This window comes from Ranitomeya variabilis, chromosome 6 (assembly GCF_051348905.1).
Source record: "Ranitomeya variabilis isolate aRanVar5 chromosome 6, aRanVar5.hap1, whole genome shotgun sequence".
Classification (NCBI taxonomy): Eukaryota; Metazoa; Chordata; class Amphibia; order Anura; family Dendrobatidae; genus Ranitomeya; species Ranitomeya variabilis.
In genome coordinates, this window is record NC_135237.1 from 547,625,976 (window position 1) to 547,645,017 (window position 19,042).

General features: G+C 42.8%; 1 protein-coding gene across 3 annotated transcripts in view; it reads right to left on the reverse strand.

Annotated features, from left to right (window-relative positions):
- ADCY8 (adenylate cyclase 8) overlaps nucleotides 1-19,042 on the reverse strand; it is a 364,716-nt gene that overhangs the window by 73,785 nt on the left and 271,889 nt on the right. For all 3 annotated transcript variants that reach the window (XM_077271241.1, XM_077271242.1, XM_077271243.1), the window contains one exon: nucleotides 2,405-2,494. In XM_077271241.1, the coding sequence (XP_077127356.1) occupies nucleotides 2,405-2,494 (90 nt within the window). The remainder of the gene's footprint in view (nucleotides 1-2,404; nucleotides 2,495-19,042) is intronic.

Consider the following 19,042-nt stretch of genomic DNA (forward strand, 5'->3'; position numbering starts at 1 on the left):
GTATGGTGGTATTAAATGAAACACTATATGTTGATATTATTGTATATTGGTATTATTCGACCACTGCACATTGGTGTTATTACAGCACTGTATGGTGTTATTATGCTTTTTCAGCACTATATGGTGGTATTGTGTGAACTCTGCATGTTGGTTTTAGCTCAGCACTGTATGCTGCTATAATTTGACCACTGTGTGTTGATATTATTTTAGCACTGTATTGTGGTATTATTTGAGCACTGTATGTTGGCATTGATTGAGAACTGTGTGGTTTTATTATTTGAGCACAGTATCATGGTATTATTTAAGCCCTATATGGTGGCATTATTTAAGCACCATGTGATGGTATTATTTGTGCATTGTGTAGTGATATCTAAGCACTGTATGGCGGTATTATTTGTGCATCGTGTATTGATATCTAAGCACTGTATGGCAGTATTATTTCATCGCTGAATTTGGTTTAATTTCAGCCCTGTATGGTGAATATGTTTAAACACTACATTTTGCTACTACTATAGCAATGCATAGTGGTATTATTGGAGCATTGTATATTGGTGTTAAATGTGCACCAAATGCTGGTATTATTTGAACACTACAGAAATGATATCTGTAATAAAAATAATGATTGTTTTTCACACCCAGTAATTATTTGAACACTGCATGTTGGTATTATTTTAGAATTTCTTGCTTTTTTCTGTTCATCGCATGTTGATATTATTTGTGTATTGGTATATTTTGTTTACTGTGTGGTGGTATTATTTCAGCACTGAATGGTTGTATTTGCAGCATTTGGTGCTGCTTTTTAGTTACTTTACCAGATATTATTTTTGTTGTATATGATGGTGGGGACACTGTATAGCACTAGTATTTATTGACAGCTGATGGCGGTATCATTTAGGCACTGTTTGGTCTGGTTAATTGTACATGGGGTTATACGGGGAAGCAACAGAAGGTACTGCAGAAGGCATCATTCAACCTCCATCTATCGTATATACGTAGATATTATATAGAAAAGTGGGCAGCATGGCCCCGATGACAGGCATAGCTCTCCATTGTGTTCGCTGGGAAGATTTACAGGCAATATGGATTTATTACTATTATTATTGTATTTTTCCTACAGTAAGGAAGAAAGCAATAAGGACCTTAATAGCTAATTAAACCATTGCCATCTAGTTATATGTCACATATGGCTGCACGGTGATGAGATCTATTCACAAAACCACATGAACAATTAATAATGTGTTTTTCCAGGAACGAAGGCGGCAGTTTCCAAGGCTTTGTTAAAGGGCTGTACAATCTACATGGCCGCGTTTCCAAAGTGTGTAATTTTCCACATAGCTGCCCCTTCTGCCTCATGCACTGGTGCACCGGGTGACAGTAACATGTTATTAGAGGCCGTGCGGTGTGTGCACATCCCTTGTGTCTCCCTGGCGGCGGCGACGCGCGCTTCATCTCTGCAGTGGAGTCAGAATTATGTAGAAAACCACTCGACACGCGGTGACATCTTTATATTCATTACTGGGGTAAATGACTCTGGTACAGAGAGTCTAGAGCGACTCAAGGCACGCCGATGATTTGTCAGCAATCCGGTACACGGCCCAATTATAAGGCATTTTCACCCAAGGAATAAAAATAATCATTAATGAATACCTGACTTGTCATCTTAAGATAACATTTCCAATCAACCATTTATATCCATTTTTGGAAATATTGGGTGACACCAACCAGTATGGCCGATGTTAGGGCCCCAAAAAGTGTCATCACGCTGCTTTCCTAGACTCCTGATTGTTGCAAATTTAGGCTAATCTCAACCTTGTATGAAACCATAATTGTAGTCATATCAGTTGTCGGACAGCTTTTCCAAAAAAACAGATATAATGGCTGAAAATAAATTTTAGTCAACGTGTCTAATAGAGATCAATGTATGGATTTGTATTCAGAAGGTACGTGATGGCCAAATGATGTGGTCATTTGCAGTTGTCCTTTAAAAGAGGAGTTCTCATTTTCCATAAATATGTAGCTTTTTTTAAATGCCACCGTTCTCCTGAATCCGGAGATGTTTTTCTTTTGTTCCTGCGCCTCTCCGTTCCTGAGATATGACCTCCCCCTCATTGCATATAAATCTGGTCTTTGAAGACTGGGAGTGGTCAATAAGCAGACACCCACAGAGAACAGTTAATGGCTACGCCTACTTGCCAAAAAACCCAAAATATTTGAATAGATTTACATACTTGACATTTATAGCAAGTTACACATCCTCTATAATGGAAAAAAAGAAGCAAGCGGCCGCTTCCCAACTCTGGGAGTTTCCTGCTGTGCTAGAGGCAGAGAGGGCTGCCTTTATCAGTGTGTGTGCATGGTGGGCTGTCTACAAGAGACTGTGGATGGTGAGAGTGAAAATTATTACCTCGGGATAAAAGCAAATGTCGGTGACGGAGGCCGATGAGTTGAAGGTCTGATTTTTTGAGGTAATCGATTTGTCGAAATCACACCAGAGCTGAAAAGAGACAAGTCAGAAAAAAACAGGCATAAACCACAGAGAAACTGAAGATAAATACAAAAAAAATTAGTAACAACTCTCCCCCACAAAATTCTCTTTCATGACCCATAGAGTCCAAACTGGGAGGGATGGTGGAGAATGCTGACACAAGGACAATGCCCCTCCCACTTCCGGCAATGCTGACACCTGGACAATGCCCCTCCCACTTCTGGTGATGCTGACACATGGACAATGCCCCTCCCACTTTCAGTGATGCTGACACCCGGACAATGCCCCTCTCACTTCCGGTGATGCCAACACCCGGACAATGCCCCTCCCACTTCAGGTGTTGTCAACACCCGGTCAATGCCCCTCCCACTTCCGGTGAGACAGACACACGGACAATGCCCCTCCCACTTCCGGTGAGACGGACACACGGACAATGCCCCTCCCACTTCATGTGATACTGACACCCGGACAATGCCCCTCCCGCTTCTGGTGATGCCGACACCCGGACAATGCCCTTTGCACTTCCGGTGATGCTGACACCTGGACAATGCCCCTCCCACTTCAGGTATTGTCAACACCCGGACAATGCCCCTCCTACTTCCAGTGAAATGGACACACGGACAATGCCCCTCCCACTTCCGGTGAGACTGACACATGGACAATGCCCCTCCCACTTCCGATGATGCCGACACCCAGACAATGCTACTCCCACTTCCGGTGATGCCGAAACCTGGACAATGCCCCTCCCACATCCGGTGACATCATTTACGCCTTGAGTTTGATGATGTCACATTCAGCAAATAGTAGCGCAGAGAGGGGTAGGAAAGAGGAGGAGCGGAATCCATTACCCAGTGATCTTGGCACGAAAAGTAGCAAGCTGTGCTAACCCATCGACTAGGGAACAGTTACCTAAATGGCTTTTTCATGGGTCCAATTTTCTTAAATTAGTACTCATAACCTATATGGTATAATGACTCTACTGTAGCCCCTTCCCTCAATCCCCAGGACAAAGAATGGTGACCCCAACACAGTGTGATTTTCCAATTGTGATCCCGACACAGTCCTCCATACAGTATAATGGCCATAAAAAGTGCTCCATATAGTATAATGGACCCACATAGCGCTCCATGTAGTATACCAGGGCCTTGCTTTGTCTTCCATACTGTATAATGGCCCCACATAGTGAGCAATACAGTATAATGGCCCCACATAGTGATCCATACAGTACAATGGCTCCATATAGTAATCCATACAGTACAATGGCCCCACATAGTGATCCATACAGTATAATGGCCCCATATATTCTCTATAGAGTATAATGGCCCCAGATAGTGCACCATACAGCATAATGGCCCCACGTAGTGCTTCATTAAGTATAATGGCCTCTCATAATGCTCCATACAGTATAATGGCCCCACATAGTGATCCATAGAGTATAATGGCCCCACATAATGCTCCATACAGTATAATGGCCCCACTTAATGCTCCATACAGTATAATGGCCCCACATAGTGCTCCATACAGTAAAATGCGCCCCACATAGTGCTACATACAGTATAATGGCCCCATATAGTGCTTCATACAGTATATTGGCCTCACATAGTGCTCCACACAGTATAATGGCCCAACATAATGCTCCATACAGTATAATGGCCCAACATAATGCTCCACACAGTATAATAGCCCCACATAGTGATCCATACAGTATAATAGCCCCACATAGTGCTCCATACAGTAAAATGTGCCACACATAGTGCTCTATACAGTATAATGGTCCCACAAAATGCTCCAAACAGTATAATAGGTCTCATATAAAAAAATACTCACCTCTGCTCATTCCCCTACTGCTCCGGTCTTTCATGGTGTCTTCAAATAGTTTGCACACTGCAGTACAGCAGGCACGTTGTAATGATGTCATCAAGTCCGCTGCGCAGAGATGTCAGATGCAGATGGAGAATGATGGCAGAGCGCTCCTTCCTCCATTATTGCTATTGTATCCAGGATGACGATACAATTGAAAGTATCATGCCAGGCTGTCATGGGCCAAAGATACTTGGGGGACCCACCCGGCGTCACGGGCCAAATATACCCACCCTGTGGTCAAGAGTTTGACATATGTGCTCTAGGTGTAGAGGATGGCCCGTTGTCATAGGTCTAAAAGCTCATTATACAGATCTCTGTACTGTCCACTAATATATTTGTACACTGTAATAATATCGACCATAAAATTAAATTTTTCCAAACAGAAAAATCTAGTTTAATAATCTGCTGTCTGCAGTGCATCCATTCCCTTAATAACCTTGGTGCAACACGGGAGAAGTCTTGGAGCCGGGAGTGGGAGGTACGGATTAGTGCAGAGGTTAGTCTAAAGTCGCTTGCAGAGCGTATCGAGCAGTAGGCCGATAGACAGAAATGAGGGAGGAGATGTAAGGGGGTGCTGCACTGTGGGTGAGAACAAGTACTTTGAATTGGATTCTATAATGAGTAGGCAACCAGTGTAACGACTGGCAAAGAGCGAACATGTCTGAATACCGATTAGCCAGATGGATGACCCTGGCTGCTGCATTAAGGATGGACTGGAAAGGGGAACGTCGACTCTACTTCAGCTATGTCCGTCTTATACACCTGTGACCAAAAATGTATACGGTATCTAACTATGGCTGCACTAGTGACTTGTATAGATGCAAAACTATGTTCTGGTCACAAGCACAGCCTCTTTTAATGCATCCCATTATTTTATTAGCCTTGGCAGCAGCTGCCTGGCACTGTTCACTAAAGTGGAATTTGCCATACACCCAAGTGTTTTTCAGTGACAGTGTTACCCAGTGTTTTCCTACTTAGTACATAGTTATACATGCTATTTCCTCTGTCTAAGTACATGACCTTACATTGATCTGTATTAAATTTCATCTGCATTTCTCAGCCCAAGCCCCCAGCTTATATAAACCCTTCTGTAATATTACATTATCCTCCTCTGTGTTGATGACCATGCAGAGTTTAGTTTCATTTGCAAATCTTGTAATTCTACTCTGTATGACCCCTACAAGGTCATTAAAAAATATGGTAAAAAGAAGAGGACCCAGTACTGACCCCTGTGGTATCCAACTGTTAACTGTGACAAAATCCAAGTGTGTTCCATTAGTAACACTCCTTTGTTTCCCATCACTGAGACAGTCATTAACCCAGTTACACATATTTTACCTTAGTCCCATTATTCTCATTTTATGTACCAACCTTTTGTGTGGCATCCTAACAATTTGGTGAAATGAAAAAATCTACTCTAAGCAATTCTCACCTTGAAGGGGTTCAACAAGGCAAAGTAAGACAAAAATAAATATATATATATCCACAAACTGAAACAGCACAGCCCTTCTGCAGTCTGTCCCCTGCCCTTCTCCTGGCATGAACATCTCATGGAGGCGTCACATTACCCCTGCAGTCAATCAACATTTGCTGATCGGCTGCAGCTTTCACATTATATCCGAACAGTTTCTTCCTGTACAGATAACATGTGAACGCTACAGTTGATCAGCAACAAATGATTGGTTGCAGTGGTCACATAACAGCGTCCTGTATACTAATGCTAAGAAAACTGCTGTGGACACAGCAGATGGTGCAGAGAACAAGTTTCAGTCCGGTAGATGAGTATAGTTTTTTTTTTACTGCACTGCTTTATGCCCATTAAAGGGTTATTGCAAAACTAAGAAATGAGAGGATATAGGGCTAACTAGAGAACATTTATGAAACCCCATCTTGAATGGAGCGGTGGTCTGTCGGTGACCTTTGCTGCATTCACTGTCTATGAGACTGCAGGAGAAAGCAGATTACAGCACTTCACTATTTCCCAGGAGTTCCGTAGGCGATGAGTGGAGCACAGATCGAGCATGAAAACCACCGATCTACTCAAGACTGGTGATTTAGAGACCAGCTCTTGGGGTTCCAGAGCCCTATTCTAGGGATCGTTAGGGGTCCCAGGGGTCAGATTCCCATCGATAAGCAAGTGATCCTCTATTCTATAGAAAGGGGTTGATTTCTTATTTTGGGAATAAGCTTTTAACTTTCATAGGAGTGGAGAACCCCTTTAATTAAATAAGGCTTGAGATATGCCCCATTAGACAATGTCTTTGTTTCAGATTTGATAAATAATGAAAAAAGTTTACATTTTTTTTCAGTAAATTAGTTAATTTGTAACTTTTAACTGATCACCCTGATGCACCCTATCAGAGAATCCCTTCACCTCCCTTCCCCAAGGTACATCCTTGATTTTACAATCGGACTAGGGATCCTCTTGAAATGGACAGTCTTGTTTTAACAAACATTGCAAGAATTTTAAAGTAAAAGTTAGCATACTTCTAATCAGAGAAATATGCATCTTTCTTCACTCATGAGCCACTTCTTCTTTGCTTCCCCATCTCCGGAACTCATCATTCACTTTGAAAAACTGCTAAAATTCATGTTGTTAATTTAAAGAGGAACTGCAAATACCAAATTACTGCTGTATGTTTAAATCGATAGAGAGGGAAGAACATACTGTGCTTCTGATTTATCCAGAAATGGATTCACAGACACACTGCTCAGTACAGATGTATGATTTACAGCTACACTGCTCAGTACTGCTGCATAACGTCCTCTATTTTGGTGCTGCTTTTAAAAGTTCTACATAGAGCCAAGAGAGCAGGGATTCCTCATGTGTGTGTGCTGTGTATGGGAGACACAATAGTAGCTTGTCTCTACCCACCAGCTCAGAGACAACTGAAAATCAGAGACAGAAGTGGCACATAGTGGCAAGATGTAGTGTTTCCTCAAGTACCCATGTCACAGCTCATTTTGAAAAGTCTCCTGAAACAGGTATTAGTTAAATAAATCTACAGGATTTTTCTTCTTTTGCTTCAATTAAATATGTTATTGTCGGGGGCGTGGCTATGTAGTCCAGGAGAGAGGACGCACCTCGGGAGAGCTTCGGTCACCCTGAACTTAATCCTGCCATAAATCCCCTGACTTACCGACTGCACCGGCTGGAAAGGTGCTCTCAGGACCCCAGGAGACCGGCGACCCCCGGAAGCGGCAATTTTGGAGCCCAGAGACGCTGGGAGGTGAAGTGGCCTGGACGGGCGGCAAAATCCCTGGGCTGCGGCGGCCATCTTGGGGCGCGTGTTCCAACACACAGGACACAGCGCCGGCGGTTACCGGAGCCAGATACATCTCCCCTGGAGGAGGCAGACACCTACGCTGAAGCGGGAGCGCTGTGGAATGCTGAGATACAGGTGCTGGGTCTGGGGCAGCGGGCGGCACCTGGGGAGACGGCAGCCATCACTGCAGCGCGCTCTCCAGCAGTAAGGAGAGCGGCGCTATACAGCATGACCGTGGTATAACCCGGGAGGTGAGCGCATCATTGCAATAATAAAGGGGTAGTGCGGTGTGTGCCCTGGAAGATTCGTCCCTGCACCCCCCTTATCTGACAAGCTCCTGTTTGTGCCATAAACTTTGGAGGGATTAACCCCTCCCTCCCTGCTGTGCTGCCTGTGGAGGCTGTGGGCTGCTCTGGGGCGTAGTGCCTGGGTGAATCCTGAGTTGCCACTTCTATGAATATCTGACAATCCCCTTATCTGGCTGGTGGTCTCCCTAGGATCTATTCCAGAATTTAACTTTGCCAAATCAGTTATTGGAGAATAGACCAGCTATAACTATATTTGTGATCCTTCTGAAGGGTCCTTCTGCTAACCGACATGAGGCACTCCAAAGGAGCGGGGGCTGCTGAGAAATTAAAGAAATATACCAGAGAAGACGCCTCTGACAATGCACGCACTCTCAGAAATAATCCCACGCAGAACCAACGCAAAAATCGTCCTTCTGACAGTAATGAGGGAGAACAGGGCGAACTGACTCTTAAACAAGCGTCTGAGCAACTGATGCAGGCTATATACCTCACCAGATCTTCTCTTACTGAGAAAATAGAAGACGTACATACTGAAGTGGGCCGTTTGCGACATGATATGCAAGCTATGAGAGGGCGCATCTCGGAGGTTGAAACAAGAGTGTCTCAGATAGAAGACACCATCACCCCTATGGAAACTAAGTTGTCAAAAGCAGCCGGGTCCGTGAATGCCTGGAAACAAAAAGCAGACGACCTGGAAAATAGACTGCGCCGTAATAACATTCGAATTATTGGCTTGCCGGAGCGCTCGGAGGGTCAACTGTTATGACCTGGTGGTTAAGAGGCCACACTGATATGACTTGGTGGCTAAAACGCAACATGGAACGAGCTCTGAGAAGGTGGTATCTCTACTGACCGCAGTCCCTAATCCTAACAACAACACTAGTAATAGCCGTGGGATGTTCCTGACTCTCCCTAGACACCTCTTCACAGCCTAAGAACTAACTACCCCTAAAGAAGGAAATAGAAAGCTATCTTGCCTCAGAGAAAACCCCAAAAGGAAAGACAGCCCCCCACAAATATTGACTGTGAGTGAAGAGGGAAATGACATACACAGAAATGAAATCAGATTTCAGCACAGGAGGCCAATACTAAACTTGATAGACAGAGAGAAAAGGATACTGTGCGGTCAGTATTAAAAACTACAAAATCCATGCAGAGTTTACAAAAATGAACTCCACACCGACTCACGGTGTGGAGGGGCAAATCTGCTTTCCCAGAGCTTCCAGCTAGCCAGAATATGACATAGTGACAAGCTGGACAAAAAGAGACATATCTGCAGAGCAATAAAGTCCAGGCAAATGGACAAACAAAAACTTAGCAAAAACTTATCTTTTGCTGACAAGGACAGGCCATATGAGAAATCCAAGGAGAGAACCAAATCCAACCAAGAACATTGACAGCTGGCATGAACTAAAGCCCAGAGCAGGTTTAAATAACAAACCCAAGCAAGGCGATTAGTGAAGGCAGCTGCCACAGCTACCTAAAGGAGCAGCAGTTCTACTCGAAACCACCAGAGGGAGCCCAAGGGCAGAACTCACAAAAATACCATTAGCAACCACAGGAGGGAGCTCCAGAACGGAATTCACAACAGTCAACAACCTGAGCAATTCCTAGAGGACTGGCTTAAAACCTCCCTGGGAGATGGATTCTCCTCAACATTTTCTGTGGAGAGGGCCCATAGAGTACCGACGAGGCCTCTCCCCCCCGGAGCTCCGCCCCGGCCCTTCTTGGCGCGTCTTCTTAACTGCAGAGACAGAGATGCGATACTCCGCCTGGCGAGGCAGAAGAGCCCTATTAAATTCAACAATACTACTATATCAATTTTCCCGGATTTCTCCATGGAGCTCCAAAAACAGCGAGTTCGATTTGTGGAAGTTAAGAAGCGGCTCAGGGATAAAAACATAATTTATTCCATGCTTTACCCAGCTCGACTCCGCGTTGTCCATGAAGGCTCTTCCTTGTTTTTTACAGATCCGGCGGAGGTAACCGAATGGTTACGATCATACAAGGTCTAATGTGCCGGACTCCTGAGCAATCTTCCTTATCTAATGGCAACACAAAATGGAGCTCTCCGTACAGGTGTTGAGCTTATCAACAATACCGAACGCTGATTCCAGTGAGGGTATCCCCTTTTCTATTTGACTGTAGGAGTGTAGGATTATACTCCTCCACTGTTCGAGCTTTGTTTTGTTTGGGTTTTTACACCAGTTTTGACTGTTTGATATGTTTGATAGTCGCCATTGATAATTCTGTGCTCTGCGTGGTGTCCCTGATCTTTGCTCAAGCTATGGTGTATAATATTCCTTTTCTCAAGTGTAGATATGGGGTCTGAGATTATATGTATGACTTGGAATATACGGGGTATTAAGACTCCCCGTAAAAAAATCAAGGTATTTTCACAGATTAAGCAGTATCATCCCCATGTTGTAGCACTTGTAGAGACACATCTGACCAGGGACACAGCTAAATGTACACAAAAGCCTTGGGTGCATTGGTCCCTTCACGCATTCCATACCAGCTATTCAAGAGGGGTCTCTCTGCTAATCCATAGAAGTGTTAGATGGGAGGCCAGGGAGACAAGACGAGATCCCGAAGGTCGCTTTGTTTTTGTACACGCCTTTATTAACACGCGGGAATACGTGATACTGTGCATCTATAACCCACCCCCAGCTAATATATCGGTTCTCCGCATGGCAATGGGATTCTCCCTAAATTATCCTGATGCTAGTATTTTTTGTATGGGAGATTTTAACTTAGTCATGGATAGTTCCTTAGATAGATTGAGACTGGACGACGGGATGTCTGCGGGCCCTTCTACTCAATCCTCTTCTCAATTGGCACTGTTTATGAGCGGTAGCGGATGGCTGGACCTATGGAGATTACGTCACCCTGAGATAAGGGATTACACTTGCCACTCGTCAACTAGACGGTCTCTATCTCGTATAGACTATATATTTGGATCTGGTGACCTGGCATTATGGGTGGATAGTGTTGAGCATGGCAATAAGGGGATATCAGACCACAGTCCAGTTATTCTTAAACTTAAATACGGTCAGTCAAATAATACTATACCCTGGAAATTGAATCCCTTCTGGCTGAAATTAATAGATTCTAGCGATAGAACGGTGGATCAGTTGAACTGTTTCATCTTTACCCACCCAGACCCCTCAAATCTTAGTCTGTTTTGGGATACTCTAAAAGCATATCTAAGGGGATGTCTGTCTTCCACAATTTCCTATATTAAAAGGATGACGAGATGGAGCGACGGCTGAAGGAATCCGAGGCCGCTTATGTAACCAACCAAACTAGTGGCAACAGGGTAGCGTGGCTCACTTCCCAAAGGTTATATACCCAACATATAGACACAAAATCAAAACGCAAATTGTTTTTTACCCGTCAATCCTATTTTGAATTGGGGAACCCCGCCAGTAAACTATTGGCTTTTTTAGTACGCCAACATAACACATCTAATACAGTATTACAGATCCGGGCACTTGATGGTTCATTGGTATCCTCTACTGAGGAGATCCTCCAGTGTTTTTACGATTACTATAAATCTTTATACAAGTCTAGTAGTGGTTTTGGTGTTCCTGAATGTGCAGACTATTTATCGGACATAACATTCCCCTCATTGAGTCCAGCTCAGCAAGCCTTTATGGAGGCTGAGTTCACTTTGGAGGAGGTTGAGCAAGCTATAATGGACATGGCCACCGGGAAGGCCCCTGGACCTGATGGGTTTCCTATTGAGCTGTATAAGAAATATCGAGGTCAACTGGCACCACTTTTATTGAAGGTACTTCAGAGTATATGGGAGGGAGAATTCATGCCCGAAACATTTTATGATGCAAACATTATTGTACTTAAAAAAGAAGGGAAGGATCCTCTGGAATGTGGATCGTATCGCCCCATATCACTAGTAAACGTAGATTACAAGATTTTCACTAAAATATTGGCCACAAGACTAAATACGCTCATATTGGACCTTATACACCCAGATCAAACCGGCTTTATGCCTGGGAAAAGTACTTCTATCAATATCAGGCGGGTCCAATCGGTGATTCAATATAGCTCTCTAGAGCTGGATAATAGTTGGGCGCTGGCATCGCTGGATACGGCCAAGGCGTTCGACTCTCTCGAGTGGCCTTTCCTCTCTGCGTGTCTGCAGAAATATGGTTTTGGAGAGAAATTTATTAGGGGGATAGATGCGCTGTATAAGAATCCCAGGGTGCGTGTAATTGTAAATAACTCCACCTCTGATTCTTTTACCTTACACAGGGGAACCCGCCAGGAATGTCCTAAGTCCCTGGCTCTCTTTGCCCTTGCGATAGAGGCTTTGGCAATACGCATAAGATCCTCCGTGGATATCAAGGGAATAAATATTGTGGACCGTGTGGATACCATTGGCCTTTATGCTGATGACATGATAATATTTATGGATAAAATAGAAGAAACCCTACCACAAGTGATAGCGACCATAGATAAATTTAGTAAATTCTCCGGTCTATATATAAACTGGGATAAATCTGCCCTGATGCCTCTATCTCATACTTCGGTTCCCTGTCTCGGGACTCTCATGTCGTTACCTGTGGTTTCCAATTTCAAATATCTAGGTATTCATATGTCTCAATATAGTCGGTTAGACCTACAACTTAACATCTATCCACTGCTGGATTTGGTCAAATCTAAATTTATAACCTGGAGTAGACTCCCCCTCTCTGTTGCAGGCCGCATTAATCTAATTAAAATGATACTGCTTCCCAAACTCAATTACTGTTTTCAACATAGTGCTGTACCAATACCCAAGTCATTTTTTGCAAAATTACACTCCTTAATCACATCCTTTATATGGGGGAAGACCAGGCCCAAACTCAAACTATCTATTCTACAGAGACCAAAAAAGGGGGGTGGGGCGGCCCTACCAGACCTCTATCTGTACTACCTTGCCGGGCAGGCTAAGGCGATAAGTAAGTGGATGCCTAATACCTCCCTACCTAACTCCGAGAGTCATTTAATTCATTCTGCCCGAATTAATTGCCCACTGGGATTCTTGGAGATGGAGAAAGTTGGTGCTTGTCGTCTGTTGCCTATGCTCCGGCTGGCGAGATTGGTATGGAGACAAATTAAAAGAGTTATTAAATTTGTGGATGTCATAGCCGAAATGCCACTGTGGAATAATGGTTATATACCAGAATTACTAAATCACCCATCCACTGATTTCTGGATCTCCTGTGGTGTTCTCTCGGTGAGCGATATACATGACCAGGGTTGTTTTGTAACCTTTGAACAACTACAGAATAAGTACAACATCCCGAGGTCTCAATTCTTCCGGTATTTACAACTAAGATCAGCTTTCCAATCGCACATACGGAATGTAGGTACGGGTCGGGCGATCTCTTCTTTACCTTTGATAGGCATCCTCAACTCACAGGGTCCTCAAGGACTTATTTCCTCTCTATATACATATCTACTATCCGTGGGAGATGGGTCTGTCATCAATTCTGTCAAGGGGAAGTGGGAGGCTCTCCTTCCCGATGTACTGGGAGAGGAATGGGAAGATATTCTAGAATCTCCAACTAAAGTTTCCCCTTCAGTCAATAATAGGAAGACCCAGTTATATATCATATATCAGACCTATTTGATCCCGACGCGACTCTTTAAAATGGGTCGCTTACATTCGGCAGATTGCTTACGGTGTCATATGCCTGATGCAGATTTTATTCATATGATTTGGAGGTGCCCGGTAGTTCTTTATTACTGGAGAGAGGTAACGACATTACTAACGTCTTTATTGTCGATTCCTGTCCCGCTCGAACCATTGACCTGTTTGTTCGGGGTGTGGGATACGGAGACTTGGGATCATTATACTGGGATCTTTCTCCGAGAGACGCTCTTTTTGGCACGGAAGGTATTGGCGTTAAGATGGATGGGTGGTTCCCCCCCGACCCTTAGAGTTTGGATTGATCAGGTGAATTCGATTATCCCATATGAAAGAACAATGTATCAAAATAGAGGTGGTCCAGGTAAATTCGAAAAGATATGGGGCAGATGGAATTCCTCTTATCGTACTCTATGGTCTGCACTGACTAGACATCTACATAGAAAGGAGGGCCTGTGGTTTTCGGGGGCATCACTTATAGAGCAGGATTTAAATCTGTTTTTCTTTTGGCGATTCACTATTAATGGTTAAAGTTGTTAAAGTTGTATAATAGGTATTTTCTTATAAGGAACTAATGATTTAACATGCACACTCCATTACCTTTGTAACCTCTGGTATGACGATATTTTGCAACTATTTGTATTCCATGGTATAATTAATGATGATAATTGCAAATGTGTGCAATGTTTGCTTATTCTGAATTAATAAACAAATTAAAAAAAAATATGTTATTGTCCTTAGCAAAGAACAATTTTGTATAATTTTGGATTTAATTTACATGCAACTTTTGTTTTTGTTTCTTTTTTTATTTTACTCCCAAGGCTGATATTATAATCTCACCTTCTGTTCCATCGCCCTTAAGGAATATTGTATTTTTTTTCCCCGTGTTAAGCTGCAAGCTGTTGCAACAGATATTTTATGGCTGATATCCAAAAAAGAAATTGCATTATCAGCGAGGCGGGATTTATTGTGTCGGCAGCTTTTTATTGTGCTAACTACACTAGATAAATAAAATATTGGGCTCGGGGTCTTTTATGATTTTTTTTCTTATTTTATTTTTACTGCTGTGCTAAGTACTTTTGCCTTCACGATCAATAAAGTTATTGGTTTGTGTATCAGGTCCATTACTCATTCTGCTTCGTGATGTATCCGAGGTTTACAAGTTTTTATTCATGGCACTTACTAGGTTTATACTAGAGATGAGCTAATCGATTCGAGGTGGCCGCCATGTTCCCTTTATTTTATGATCAAAAATTAAAAAACACATGGGGCTCGATTTATTATTACATTTACGCCTTTTTTCTTTTGGGTCGTTTTTAGCTTTTTTCCCCCATTTACACCTTTTTTTTTAATTTGCGCTTGTTTAAATTCCATTTTATATACTTTCGCCTGTTTTTTTCCTTCTTCCAACGTACGCCGCCGTGGTTGAGGTTTGGTGTTTCCAGATATTTCTCTCCAATTCATCAGTTGCGACTTTTTGAAAACTCGCTATTTTATTGGGGAAATTTCCTCTAGTCCATCGTGAGACGGATTTGATGTACGGCCGAAAAGGTTTATGCAAATTTTGTGACAATTAATGGAGCGTGTGACTTTTTTGCACTAAAAAGTTCCAAAAAAGTATGAAGACAAAATGAAAATGAGCGTTTTTGATTTTCCTTAAAATTCGTGAGCTAAAGGTGCAATTTTGGAAAGATTTGGCGCAAAAAAAAATAAATATCAACGGATACTACAAGACGATAAAAAAAAGAAAATGGACTTAAAAAATGCAAATGATGAGTTAGGCTTATTATATGCTCTTTCCCCCTACACGTCCTGTTGCTGCAGCTCCCAGCCAGGCTTTCTGCCGGCTCGCTTCCTCCATCCAGCACCAAGGCCCCTTCACTGCCCATCACTGTCCTGAAGGTGGTCTATATTCTCTGTATTATGTTGTCAGATAATGTGCCCACTTTACAAGCGCTAAATCCCCTTTATTTTTAAGACAGGCTATTCCTTAGGATCTGTTAAGATTAATTTCAGAACCGATGGATCCATCACGATGGTAATATAAAAAGCACCGGACGGAACCCAATGACTACAATGGAATCCAGCAGGTTCCATCCCGGAATCTCTCATGTTACCAATGACAATAGCTACTTTTTTAGGCAATGCAAGTAGGTGCAGGCTCCACTAGATGTCAATAGAGTGGAAGCAGGACTACACCTAAACAGATCTGGCCTGCAGTGCAAGCCGGGTGAGATCTTAGACTGTAGTGCAGTACCAAAGGAATAAGCAATCTTATAGTCAGAGACAAGCCAGGGGATCAGTAACGGTCAGGAGCGGATATGCCAGAAGACAAAAGACAGAAGCAGGTCAAGATACAAGCCAAGTCAAAGCCAGGGAGTCAGCACCCTAAAGGGAAAGACGGGAATCGGGAAAACAGAGACATGGGTTCAAACAGCAAAAGCAAAAGGACAAATCAGAGCGATCGGAGTCAGCTACAGCAGCCCTAGGCAGGAAGCAGCAGTGATAAATAGCCAACCTGAGCCCAGACAGAGGCTGGGAAAGGTTAACTCTTGACATGACCAGACCAGAAAAAAGGGAAAACAGGACTCAAAACCCGGTCTGGATCATGACAGATTGTTTTTTTATTTTTTACAAAATTACAATTAAGCTATGAGATGTGCAGGATTATTGGGTAAAAGCACCTGTATGGATAAAGACTGTGCCTGTATATACAAATAGTTATTTGTCAGGGGGTCTCTATATGCCACAAATCCACCATCCAGAAATTAGTAATGAGAAAATGTAATTATGTGAGCATAGTAAAACATCCAGAAATATTGGCTTTACCGCTACCTACCTGGCATTGGCATTCTAACATCGCTAATGTTTTGTAAATGACATGTTCTAGTATAAGGATTATTGATAGATTCTCTGCCCCAAAAGCACAAGCATCTCCCCCAAAGACGGCACAGGTGACGGATTTACCACCTGCGTCTACACAGTTACACAGGGGATTAAAGCTACACGTGGAGAGGTGAGAGGTGCATAACCTTATCAAAAAGCAATATGTGGGGATTTATTTTCTTGGAAAGAACTAAAGCACAATCAGATTTCGGAGAAGAACTTGGTCCGTAACCGAATAAAAACCTCTAATATCTGTCAACTTAAAGGCAGATTCAATTTGCAAAGCGAAGCAGAGAAGAATGAAAAACACTGTAGTAATAAAGTCATGGAAGAAAGAAAAGGCTCCAAACAAAAATACTGATTATGGACAACGAGGGAAAAATGTTATATAGGACTGGACACCAGCAGAATAGTGAGTGCAGCTCTGGGGTATAATACATGATGTAACTCAAAATCAGTAATGTAATGTATGTACACAGTGTCTGCACCAGCAGAATAGTGAGTGCAGCTCTGGAGTATAATACAGGATGTAACTCAGGATCAGTAATGTAATGTATGTACACAGTGTCTGCACCAGCAGAATAGTGAGTGCAGCTCTGGGGTATAATACAGGATGTAACTCAGGATCAGTAATGTAATGTATGTACACAGTGACTGCACCAGCAGAATAGTGAGTGCAGCTCTGGGGTATAATACAGGATGTAACTCAGGATCAGTAATGTAATGTATATACACAGTGACTGCACCAGCAGAATAGTGAGTGCAGCTCTGGGGTATAATACAGGATGTAACTCAGGATCAGTCATGTAATGTATATACACAGTGACTGCACCAGCAGAATAGTGAGTGCAGCTCTGGAGTATAATACAGGATGTAACTCAGGATCAGTAATGTAATGTATGTACACAGTGACTGCACCAGCAGAATAGTGAGTGCAGCTCTGGGGTATAATACAGGATGTAACTCCGGATCAGTAATGTAATGTATGTATACAGTGACTGCACCAGCAGAATAGTGAGTGCAGCTCTGGGGTATAATACAGGATTTAACTCAGGATCAGTAATGTAATGTATGTACACAGTGACTGCACCAGCAGAATAGTGAGTGCAGCTCTGGGGTATAACATAGGATGCAACTCAGCATGAGATAGATAAGGGAATATATTAGATTATCCATCAAATTTACTAATGAACTTCATCTAATTTCACAAAATAATCAAAATTTGTGCTTGCAGTCAGGGAAACATTAAAACTTATGTATTTGATCTTGAGATGTGAGGAAGATTACACATTTTAGAGATTGTGCAGCAGATCGATGAACTACAACACAAAAAGGTCCCATTTCGTTTCCTTTGGCCCCTTCCTCCATGAATACCCCGGACCTAGAGTTCCTCCACATCCTGAGCCGGTCTGACTTCTGAGAAATCCTCGGATCGCTGTTTTCTACTATTGCATGCACACCGCATCCTTCGTGTTTACAGCAGCTGCCGGATTTAATTCTGAGCTGCAAATTTGTTTTCCGAGTCTTAGCAGCCAACATAATTTGGCTTCTTTATGATAAAACGGTAAAAAAAAAAAAAAAAACATCCCTGAACCTATTGAAAGAAAATTAAAAGTTTCATGTGACAAAACGCGGCTCTGGCAATAAATCCTATTTTCTTTTCTTCTCTTTTTCCTCGTTGGTATCAGAAAATTATGAAGTTTTAGATTAGCTCGAAAGAAAACTAAACTGAATATAAGAAGATTCACGAAAACAAATCATTCAGTCTCTTGTAAGTATGTTATGTATTATTTATGTGTGGGGAGTCTGGATTATAGTTAAAGGGATTGTCCACTACTTTTCTATGGATCACCCATGAGACTCCCACCTATCTGATACTGATGAACTATATCTATCTCTTTAACTTTCTACAGAATTGGTGGTCGCATGTGCTCAAAACCGCTCCATTTACTTCTCTCTGCTCCATTCAGAGGCTTTGACCCCCCATATACCTCCTATCTGGGGATCGGCAAGGTTCTCGGCAGCCATATTTACAGTGATCATAGATAGTTGATACGTGTTGTCTTTGGTACAACCCACGGTGTACAGAAGTGGTATTCACCCCTAGTCGTGGGGTTTAAAGTAGCCGACTGTCCCTGCACTACATAAATGGTAGGTTGGGGCCTATTATGGATTTTGCATTAATCCCGAAATTTTGCCTTAAGTGTCACAGGCTGGATAAGAATAAGAGAAAACATACCCAGAGAAATTAAGACTGTTCATACCCAACCCTACCTTCAGGTTTTCCATTTGTCCTTATCTGTGTGTTACTCAGCCGGGGTGGTCACATTTGCATGGCTCTCCAATGCATTCAAGTCTATGGGAGTAATGGAAATGGCAGAGCTTTGGTACAGCCAAACCTTAAAAACAGGGACCCCCAATAGATGGGGGTTTCCAAGGTGGGACCCTCTCCTATCAGGTATTTATGTCATGTCCACTATGGTTGTTCTGGTAGTCAAACATCACTATACACAACGAGAACTGGATAGAGACCATCTAAACATGATCACCATGGCGTGTGCCCAAAGAGGTGATCTCC